At 42.3% G+C, this 10,755-nt stretch overlaps 2 protein-coding genes across 5 annotated transcripts; both read right to left on the bottom strand.

Moving 5' to 3' along the window:
* Nucleotides 1–41: 41 nt before the first annotated feature.
* LOC112879667 (pentatricopeptide repeat-containing protein At4g02750-like) lies at nucleotides 42–3,630 on the bottom strand. 4 transcript variants are annotated; one of them, XM_025944024.1, is made up of 5 exons: nucleotides 1,523–3,630; nucleotides 1,291–1,353; nucleotides 1,155–1,209; nucleotides 398–473; nucleotides 42–332 (listed from the first exon to the last, which is right to left on the bottom strand). In XM_025944024.1, the coding sequence occupies exon 1, from the start codon at nucleotides 3,458–3,460 to the stop codon at nucleotides 1,649–1,651; it is 1,812 nt and encodes a 603-aa protein (XP_025799809.1). In that variant the 5' UTR covers nucleotides 3,461–3,630; the 3' UTR covers nucleotides 42–332; nucleotides 398–473; nucleotides 1,155–1,209; nucleotides 1,291–1,353; nucleotides 1,523–1,648. The 4 variants fall into 4 exon arrangements, with proteins under 4 accessions (XP_025799809.1, XP_025799811.1, XP_025799810.1 ...); XM_025944026.1 differs by having other exon boundaries at nucleotides 1,171–1,209; XM_025944025.1 differs by lacking the exon at nucleotides 1,291–1,353.
* An 802-nt stretch (nucleotides 3,631–4,432) lies between these two features.
* On the bottom strand, nucleotides 4,433–9,379 carry LOC112881690 (phosphatidate cytidylyltransferase 1-like). Its single transcript, XM_025946505.1, has 11 exons — nucleotides 8,907–9,379; nucleotides 8,533–8,786; nucleotides 8,304–8,455; nucleotides 7,503–7,644; nucleotides 6,677–6,833; nucleotides 6,089–6,136; nucleotides 5,754–5,840; nucleotides 5,527–5,655; nucleotides 5,387–5,443; nucleotides 4,801–4,884; nucleotides 4,433–4,709 (listed from the first exon to the last, which is right to left on the bottom strand). Exons 1-11 carry the CDS (start codon nucleotides 8,997–8,999, stop codon nucleotides 4,632–4,634), a joined length of 1,281 nt encoding a protein of 426 aa, XP_025802290.1. The 5' UTR covers nucleotides 9,000–9,379; the 3' UTR covers nucleotides 4,433–4,631.
* Nucleotides 9,380–10,755: the final 1,376 nt, after the last annotated feature.

Genomic DNA, 10,755 nt, shown 5'->3' with positions numbered 1-10,755 from the left:
GTTCTAAGCAAAACACCAACAAAAAGCACAACATGGCAATCTTTCAAACAAGGACTTGCCCTAGTGGAGAAAATATTTGGCTACATGAGAAAACAAAGTTTGTTGATTTTTAGGCAGTAAATTATAACTTGTAAGCTAAAGATAAATGTGGTGACAAAACATCTCTGCAGAACATTAGGGGTAAGGCCCCGTTGTTTGGCAGAGCGCCCTCTGCTCCGTTCCACACCAGATTCAGCAGAGGGCTGCCAAGCGCGAAAATCATTGCCCGCTACTCCCATGAATCAGTGAAGTCGATCTGCTGCAATGTGTTTCCTGTCAGCGTTGTCGATCTCCTGTTGTGTTCTTAGGGTGTTAGAACTGTACATGTGGATTATACAAGCCCAAATTGGCAAATTACCTGCTAGATAATCCCAACAGACAAGGCTTGCACCATCACATTGCAAGTAGATGTTCACAACGACAACCATGACTATCTGCGGCACCAATGGAAGCTGCTCAGCACAAAGCATTCTAATACTGTAAATTATAAGCTTCACATTGCAAAGCATACACAAGAAACAGTTGAACTGCAGATTCTCATATTGTGGGCCTGTTTAGTTCGGCAGGTGTAAACGCAAAAAAATTTTGCGCAAAGCAATCTTACCAATTTGAAGTACTAAATGAAGTCTATTTATAAAACTTTTTGCATGGATGGGTTGTAAATCGCGAGACGAATCTAATGATGCTAATTAATCTATGATTAAGCAATAATTAGCGGATGGTTACTAAACAGAGCCTGTGTATACTGTCATCTCTTGCATAACAAGCCTAGAGTTCACAACAACACATTTTTGCATTTACGAGGTGGGAACTAAACAGGGCCTGTGTATACTGTCATCTCTTGCATTGCATGGCATACACAGCATGAACAACACATTTGAAATCTGAACTGCACAGTCTGATATTGTAGATTAATCAGCTCTTGCATAACAAGCCTAGAGTTCACAACAATAGCAAACCCTAGATGGAGACATTATGTTTGAATCAACATGAATTCACACAAAAAGTAGAACAGAGCGTACATTAGAAGCACACTAACAGGTAGATTTTACTCTCCAAAAGTTCAACAATAACAAACATGTACATATTGGAAACATATCAAGTTTAAAGTCCACCTTAGTCCAGCTTAACTGTAAATCCACCATGGCTGGGTAAGCCCTCCCTGGAATCCTGAAAAAGTACACGCAGGAATTAGGATGAGCTTCTGAGAATGAAAAATCTTTCCAACAGGTAATATGAAACTCAAAGCACCTTAAACGCCCCTGGAATCCACTAGCAAAACCCCTCCAAATCGCACTATTTTTGAGCACTTATCTAAAAAGGATTAGCAAACATGGCACATGACAAGTAGTTTAATGCAAGATTGAAAACTGTGTCCCAAAATGTTGAAAAATTGAAATGCACCTTTGTATTTAACAGTTACACACCAGCGATGTACATGAAAATGAAAAGAAAAATGCAAGTTGTATATTGACTGACTTACTACAATTACACAACTGTCAGCAACCATGAGGTACTGACACGTAAGCATCCCCACTTGGCATTTGTCTTCCCAAATATGCCTAGCGAAATAGAGTGCATAAACTTTGTTGGCAGTGTCATGCAATAACTAATAAGCTTCCCTCCAATAGTCTGACACCTCAGATCGTTGTTTCACACGCAGACCCATCTCACCCAATATCAAGAGCATCACAGAATTCTGTTGAAACGAAATGCCATCTTCAGCATCAGGATGAGGCTCACTTGATCCTACAAGGCTCATCCCTACATCTTTTTCCACCACCTTCTCCTTCATCACCTTCCTCACTTTTTCAACATCATCCCATCTGCCTTCCGCAGCATAAATGTTTGACAGAAGCACATAGGAGCTGAACTCTGTTGGCTTCATTTCAATCAATTTCTTTCCAACAAACTCTCCAAATTTGGAACTGTCCTGAGTTCGAGTGGCTGCTATTAGAGTGCCCCATAATGCAGGTGACACCTTCACCTGCAAATTATTGATGAGCTTCTCTGAATCTCTGAGCAGTCCAGCACGGCCAAGGAGGTCCATCATACAGCCAAAATGCTCAGCCTTGGGCTCAAAATTGTAGAACCTGACCATCCTATCGAAACACCACCAGCCTTCAAGCACCAACCCTCCATGAGCACACGAGCTCAAAATGCAGATGAAAGTCGTCTCATTCGGTTGAGGCCCATTTTTCTCCATCTCCATGAACAACTCTAGGGCTTTCTCGCTCTGCCCATGCAATCCATACCCGATGATCATTGAGTTCCAGGATGCAACACTCTTTTCGCTCATCGAATCAAATATCTCCTTGGCTGTCCCCATCACCCCACACTTGGCATACATTGTCAGCAGTGCAGTAAGCAGTAGTACGTCTGGCACAAGTTTCTCCCACCTCTCTCGGACCAAGCCATGCACCCATTTCCCCCTCTCAAAATCACCCAAATTACCACAGGCTGTCAGAACACTCACGAACGTCTTCTCATTTGGAATGCTTTCCCCCACAGCCATCATCGCATCAAACAGCCTCAGGCACTCGCGCCAGTCTTTCACCTTTGCATATAATGCAAGAACAACATTCCACGACACAATGCTCCTCCTTGGCATGCCATCAAAAACCGTTCTCGCCATCTTGATGTCCCCGGCCTGGGCGTACCCATCGAGCATTGAGTTCCACGACACAACATCCCTCACTGGCATTGCATCGAACATCTTCTTGGCGCTCTCCATGTCCCCAAGCCGAGTATAACCAGCGAGCATTGAGTTCCACGTAACCACGTCCCTCTCTGGCATTTCATCGAAGAGCTCCTTGGCGCCGACCATGTCCCCCTCAGCCGCGTACCCAGACAGCATGGAATTGTACGAGACGAGGTCGCGCTCCGGCATTTCGTCGAACAGACGGCGCGCGGCGGGCAGGAGGCCCATGCGGAGGCAGGCGCGGAGGAGGGTGTTCCAGGTGACGGTGTCGGACCGGGGGATGTCGGCGAGGAGGCGGCGCGCGGAGGCCGGGGAGCCGAGGGAGAGGTAGAGCGCGAGGAGGGAGTTGGCGAGGCGGAGGTCGGAGGGGAGGTGGCCGGAGGCGAGGGCGAGGGCGTGGAGCGCGCAGGCGGCGCGGAAGGAGTGCGCGTGGCGGTGCTTGGCGGAGGAGAGGAGCAGGAGCGTGAGGTGGTCGCGCGGGAGGAGGCGGAGGAGTGCGGGGAGCCGATGGCACGGGACGTGCGGGAGGAGGGAGTTGAGGAGGCGGGAGGCGAGGGCCGGGTGGGAGGAGGAGAGGCCCGAGGTGAGGACGAGCGCCATGGACTGGAGAAGAAGGAGGCGCGGCGAGGCCGGCCCGGCGGCGACGCGGAGACGCGGTAGCAGGGCGGTGATCGCCGCCGGCGAGTGGCGTCGGGGGAGGCCTGGTGGTGCGGAAGGCATCAGACCACCAGAGGTTGTGGCGCGAATCGAGGTGTTCAGGAGGTCGCTCAGTCGTTAATGGTTTGAACTTCGTAGTATTCGTGAAGCTTGATTGAGCGAAGAAATGGAGAATCAGAGTGAAGAGTTGCTGTACTAGGACCTGTAGTGGCAGACCAAGATCTGCACTTTTCAAAACCTGTTCCATTGCTTTAACTGAACTAAATACTGCAGGGTGAGGAAACAACAATATACCGGAGCAACAACTGTATTCATTCGCAATGGAGGCACTTCATGGGCTCCGGTTTCGGTGCAAGTCCGTCAAAATAAGGTGTTTATTAAAATAATGGGTGTTACTGCACTTACTGAATAAGGTAATTTTTTCTGCTAGGCAACTGTGCTGGTGTTACTACACAAATTAAAATTAGATCAGTGTAATGGTGTTAGCCATGCATATTAATTTGCCTAGTACCAATGCGCTTAGATGTACACTATGTCAAAATATATAGAAAAACTATGTATAAAAAAGTCAAAACGAATTGTAATTTGGGTTGAAAAATCTTTTTACTTGGAAAAAAAAGTGTATTCACGTTCGTTTCTTTATTTACGGAAGAAACGCCTTAAGTTTTCTGGAAAGCTTTTCTTTTCTATTAAGACGATCAATATCTTGTATAGATCTCACCCGGTTTCTAACGAAGCGAATCATTATCACAGTATATATCATGTCTACAAGAGCCCTGGAGGCACTCACATTTGGGACAACGGGTGCAAAACTGAAACAGGTCGACAATAGCAAAACAATTACCAACAAAGCGCACATCATGCCAGGACATTCTTTCAAACAAGGATTTATCGCAAACTACCACCAGTGAAGAAAGACATTGACAGGAAAAGACAACCTACACATAGCCAATATAAACTACCTTTTTACACAAGAAAACAACTTTAGCCGGATTTGAGGCGGCAACAAGCATAACACAACAGGGCGATACCAAATCATTCAGAAGGACGCAGGAGCTGTATACTCCAAAACATCATACAGCGGTGCAACTCCTGTTAAGTGTTGTGGTTTTCTCTTTCCATTTTGTTCTTAGGGGTGTTAGGGCTGTACAAGCAGATTCACTAAAACACGGCCGGGAAAAAGCACTGCACATATCCTTTTGGATCTGGTGCATGCACAACGTCTATGTTAGCATCAGTTTGCTCGCGCCAGTAACTTGCCTAGCTGTTCATATAGATCATGCTGCTCCTCGACGGTGAGATTCCTTAGTATCTGCATTGAACAAAATGGTGTTTAACAGCTATATTTCTTTATCGCACAAGTGAATTGGAGTCAATGTATAAACATGGCGAATCCAAATTACCTGCTCCAGGATGGTCTCAACAGATAGGTCCTGTACCATCACAAATGATTGGTAATAGATGTATGCAAAGACAGCCATGACCATCTGCAAGAAATCAATTTTGGAGTTTCTCAGAATATAACATGTAATAATGTAAACTACCAGCTCTCAGATGGCAAAGCACGCACGGAATGAAAAACACAGATGAAGCCTGAACTGCACTTTAATATTGTAGACAATCAGCTTTTGCACTGCAAAGCATACACAGAATAGATAACACAGTTGAAGTCTGAATTGCATGTCTTGTTTAGTTTGACATTGAGAAGTGCACAATGCAGAGAGAGACATAACTATATAGTTTGTTTAAGATCAGAAACTATCAGCAAGCCTGAATTCACAGCAATTAAAACACATATCTATGAGCAAGAATAAATGAGTCAAACATAAGAAACAGATGCAGGTGTTCTCTTTGAATCAACATCAATTCACACCAAATACAGATTTTCAGAACATGCATTAGACTACAAGATGCACAGTAGCAGAACTCATACAATCACCACTAACAAATGTGTACATTTTAGAAACAAATCAAGTCCAAAATGCATACTTGGCAGTCCATCCTATCTGTAAATCCACCATGGCCAGGTATGCTGTCCCCAAAATCCTAACAAAGTATGCACAGAAATCAGGATAAGATCTGGAGAATAAAATATCTTTCGAACCAGTAATTGCAAACAAAATACGCACCTTAAATTTGAATGCCCTCTTGAAGCCACTTGCAAAAAACCCTCCAAATGGTGCTATTATTGAAGCAAACAAGCCAAGAGCTAAGGCATGCCATTGAACAGGCATAATTGCAACTTCTCGCCAGGGAAACTGTAAAGTACAAACAAACTAATTGGAACTCTGACTAAAAGAGAAGGAATGTTAGCTATTATCAATTGGATAACTGAGTATTCAAATTGCTTGCTCACCCATTGTGGCATCCATCCTGGTAAACTATAACTTTCTGGTGTAAACATGGGACCTGGGTCGCAATGAAGCCATCCAGTTGACAAGTCCTACAGAGGGAGTAATGGAATAAGATAAAGATCGGTGGCAGTACATTTCAAATGCATTGCAATGGATGCTGCTCTATGAGAAAGGAGGTTTTTGCCACTGTCACAATTGCTCGATCTCTTATTTCCCATCGGTGTGCCTATGACATGTGGACCCAGGCCCTACATGTCATAGAAAGAGCTAATAGAAAATAAGGGATTGAGAAATTTTGCAATGGCATGTGAAGAACTAATCCAAGGAGGAACTATACCTTTCTTGGGCATGTCAACCACTGGAAATGGCCCATGAAATTAGCAAGCTGCCAAAACATGTAAAAAAGTAAATAATGACACTAGATCCATCTATACAAACACTTAAATTTAAAAAGTATTAGCAAACATGTAAAAAAACAAGAAGTTCAAATGCACTTTGGTGAAGTCTCAAACACTTCTACAATGAAATCAGCCCACACATTCATTAAATCTAAGAGGATCAGTAGTTGCTCTCAAAACACAAGGCCTGGAGCATTTTAATGACCATAAGCGTACAATTTTGTGATTAATTTTGCAGAAAGTAGCCAATTGCAGTGTCGCACACGGGGGCACCAACCAAACAATCCCCACCATTTTTTAGCACATTCCTGGTACAAAATATATTATTACCACAGGACAGGTGGATATTGAAAATTTTATGTTCGATTGGGTTGCTACTCCAGTTAATTAGGCATGTCCATATTTGTAGAAGGCCACCAAGAAAACAATTGAACAAAGATGGAGTATATGTACCACATAAATCAGTTACATGGCCATTAGCAACGGGAACCAACAATAATATAGAAGGCCAGTAAGTATTTACTGACCACAAATGCAGAAAGCATGGTAGTCACTGATGCACCTATAAAGCCTTCCCATGTTTTCTTTGGAGAGAGCTTAATCAAGGGTGTTTTCCCAAAGAAGAATCCAAAGAAATATGCAGCAACATCATTGATAGCAATTAATGAAGCTGGTAGGAGGAACCTACAAAAGCATCTTTCTGTCAGCCTTACATTAATCAACTAGGGCCCAGTTGAATGAGAGAATCTGAATCAGATTTCAAACAAATAGTAATAATCCCCAGAGAAATCCCCCACATCCAGACACAGTTTAGCTGCCAAAGCTTGATCAATACCACTCTGCATGCTACGCAAAACTAAATAAAGATAAATGGAGTAGAGCACAAATCAATAGGTACAAAGATCTTAAAACAAAAAAGTACAAAAGTGCGTAAAATTATTTTGCCTTTTCTTTACCTAAGCTAAATTGATGCTCCATAAAAGTGACATGTGAAAGATTGGAAGAGTTACACAAAAAGAATAGCAGGTTTTTTCTATTGTTTTGAATTCATACAGTTCTAAGAAAACTAATGTAATCATTAAACTATAGCTTGGTTCAAACACTCTTTGAATTGAACTTCTTTAATGAATGAGAACTTTTAAATCAGTAACTCTGCAGCTAATCTCTCGCAAATTTTAAACCACCAACAAAATTTTACGAGCAAAATTACAAACACAAGCATAAAGTAGTAATTAGTAAAGCAAATAGGCTCATAAGCTGGTATGTTTATCCACACTGTTCAAACAGAGCACTGGCATTCATATTATATTATCAGATCAAAGCATCAGAACATGCTGTAAGATAGAAACTTACCAGAATATTCCATCGAATATGTTTGCCACAGTGAAAGATGACTGCGCAAATACCATCAGAAGGATCATATGAGTCCATGCATACTGACTGAACTGATATTTGTATGCCTTTTTCTTTAGCGTGACAATAAACCAGACAAAACCTAGATGATACATCAATTAATATGGTGGCAACAAGTAAGCAATTTTTCAAAATTTACGAGTGCATTTGCCATATCTATGTCAACAAAGGCACTTGTTTTTTTTCTCGAACACGCAGGAGGACTGCGCATCTATATATTAAGAAGAAAAGGGGTGGGGAAAAGAGCCCCAAGTGTTACAGATAAGGGCCTGTAACCTTGTTAGTAAGTCAACTATCCGAATTGACAGTTATGGATTGATGTGCCATAAAAGCTTAAGTGCTCAAGTACCAGACTAAAAGGTGCCAGCATTCAGAATTAAATTGCATTGTACGTCACATTACAAACAACCTACCCAACCACCTTTACTCAATAACAAATATCAACTAAAACGAGCACCAACTTACAATGGAAAATAGAAGTTTATAAAGGAGAAGACTAATACAGTAAAACTCAAGCAATAATCCTCTGGCCTTCCTGAATAAGCCTCAATTGGAGAACAAAGTAAAAAACAATTCGTCAGCCTACAGTTCTATGCAAATGGACTATTTTTTCTTGGCGATCTGAACACATCGGGTCTAACACCTGCCTATCCAAACAAGCACTAAAATGTTGAAGTCCCCCTATGTTGTAATTGTCATGGCCCTTATTTGGGAACACACAAAAAAGATGGTCACAGCTACCTGCTATGTAGAGGAAGTAGCAAATAAACATCTGATACTTGATGACCCCACTCACCAGCTTGTACAACAACTTATCTGAAGTGACAGTGTTGACAAGCTGCCGGCTAAGGAACCGGCCATATGTAAATAGCATTGCAGTAAAGAAAAAATGCCTGCAACAACACAAAAAAAATGAAAACCTCAGCTCATCTGATTAATCAATCGACCATATATCCTACCACCACCTCACCAGTTCAGCATCCTAAATCCCGGGAGCTGCCGATCCTCATTGGCCTTCCTAAGCAGGTTGAAGAGCTCCTTGGCCATGAAGATTTGTATGACCACCACCATGGCCCAGATGTAGAGATGCCCCATGTATATCAAGAACACGAACCCAGCCATCATCCACAGCGAGGAGTAGGTCCGGACTAGCATCGACTTGTACTTGTTCTGGTCGTTCAAGAGCAGGTTGGCGCCATTGGCCTTGTTCACATCGCTGAGAACCTAAACAATAAGGGAGGATGCGCAAAAGATTTCAAAGATCGCGACATATGAGTCCACTACACCTAGACCGAAGAACCAGAGGCAGTGTCTGTATGGATTATGGACAGGTAGAAGGATCACCTCGCTGGAGCGCTTCCGGTGCCTGAGGCGGCCGCCGTGCGTCGGGCTCGGGGTGCCCGGCGTCGCGTCGCCGGCGCCGCTGTCCCTCTGCATTTCTCGGGCCCTGCAGCGATTCCTCCGAGCAAGCTTGGGTTAGTTGCCTAGAATTGGTGAGATCGATCCAGGACCGTATAGGAGGGTGGACGGATCTCCCCTCCGCGCCGGTACAATGCCAGTAGAGGAGGAGGAGGAGGGGGTCGGCGACACTACGCGATAGAGACTTGGATGTGAGGACTGAGGAGGACTGGGTTGTCGTATAACGTCGCCGGCGGTGAGGTCGCCGGCGATGAGGCGCGGCAAAATGGTGGCGGCGGTAGGAGAGACACACAGAAAGGGACAGGGAGCGCCGAACAGGAAACCCTGGGGTCCCTCTCCATTTTGCGGCTTGCCAGTTTTGTCCCTCGTCACGGCAGAATCGATGGCACTTTTGGAATTCGAGGTAGGTGAGGGCATGGTTGGTTGGACTACAAAATTTGCCGTCCCAGAATATACTCCATGGATTTCAAAATGTACGGTTTGATATATTTAGATATATATATATATATATTATATCTACATACATAGTAAATACTATAAATTTAAAAGAATCAAAATGAACTATATTTTGGAACGGAGGAAGTAGGCATATTAAATTTATTTATCAAAATCTAGGTAAGAATAGTAATTAATTGGATGTTAAAATATAATAATTTGGTTTGATACCAAATTACAATATTATAGAAGGAAGTGTGGCCTGAACAGTCAAAATATGGGTGAGCTAAATATTGCCAATTTGGCAACAAATTTGTACGCGCTAAACTTTTAGAATTCTACTAAACCGGCGCTAAAATTTATAGGCTTGCCCATATTTTATCGGGGCAAATTTTGAAACCCAACTAAGTAGGCCTTGAATTAGAATTTGAGGTTACAATTCTTGACCACTTTCTAGAATATGCATTCATGCTTCTAGTGCTGCACAAATATTCTGTTAAGGCCCTTTTGGAATATAGAAAAATTATAAAATATTATTTTATAGAAAAATTTTCTAGGTGGTTCTTTGGAACGAAGGATTGGCCATCAAAAATACTATGGAATAAATCAATCCATAGAAAATTTAGAGAAAATGTAATGTGAAGTCCAACTTTTTTATTAAAAAAATCCTTTGTGTCTATCTCTCTCCTTTAATTCCTCTGTGATTCCCTGTGTTGCATGCAAACACTCTATTAGAAACATTCCTTTATCATCAAACACGTAGAATTTCAAGTGACATGCAACTCAATTTCTATGTTTCTATTCCTATGTTTTGCTAATCCCAGGTTTCAAAGAGGTTCTAAGATCATTCTTCATTCAAGGTTTCGTTACACGGTTTTAAAGGTTGCCATGTCATCTAATATATTTGAATTGATAAATGAAAAAAATCTCTCAATGCAAGGTTTCATAAGCTAGCTATCATTTAAGTGTTGTATCTAAAGTGATCAATGAGAGTTGACGAAAAGTGTGGAAATAAAACTCACACCCTCTCAAAGTAAGTTTCACTTGATTTCAATTCCAACGTTTTTATAACGGTGACACCATTATTATCCTGATAAAACCACTCACATCTCTCTCGTCACCAATACTTTGACATTTTACCATATTAGCTGATGGGGCATCATTTCATTGAAATTTAAATGAACTTTTATCAAACCGCAAGTGGACAAATTGTTAGCTAGTGTCAGACCCGGGATCACAGAATTGCGCATACAGCATAGACTTCTAGAATAAAGAATGTGATATATCTTATACCTTATACCTGTTGTAAGCTACTCGACAACAAGTAGAACTAGTCGGA

This window comes from Panicum hallii, chromosome 2 (genome assembly GCF_002211085.1).
Source record: "Panicum hallii strain FIL2 chromosome 2, PHallii_v3.1, whole genome shotgun sequence".
In the NCBI taxonomy this organism is placed as follows: Eukaryota; Viridiplantae; Streptophyta; class Magnoliopsida; order Poales; family Poaceae; genus Panicum; species Panicum hallii.
The sequence above is the reverse complement of the archived record's forward strand: the minus strand, read 5'-3'. Positions and strand labels throughout refer to the sequence as shown.

Bases quoted from the DNA above. Each gene is read 5' to 3' on its own strand.
- LOC112879667 (XM_025944024.1), bottom strand. From the start codon at position 3,460: ATGCCTTCCGCACCACCAGGCCTCCCCCGACGCCACTCGCCGGCGGCG.
- LOC112881690 (XM_025946505.1), bottom strand. From the start codon at position 8,999: ATGCAGAGGGACAGCGGCGCCGGCGACGCGACGCCGGGCACCCCGAGC. The intron at 5,656-5,753 runs GTGAGCAAGCAA...TGTACTTTACAG, and splicing joins CAGGATGGATGCCACAATGG to TTTCCCTGGCGAGAAGTTGC. The intron at 4,885-5,386 runs GTATGCATTTTG...GATTTCTTGCAG, and splicing joins CAGATAGGATGGACTGCCAA to ATGGTCATGGCTGTCTTTGC.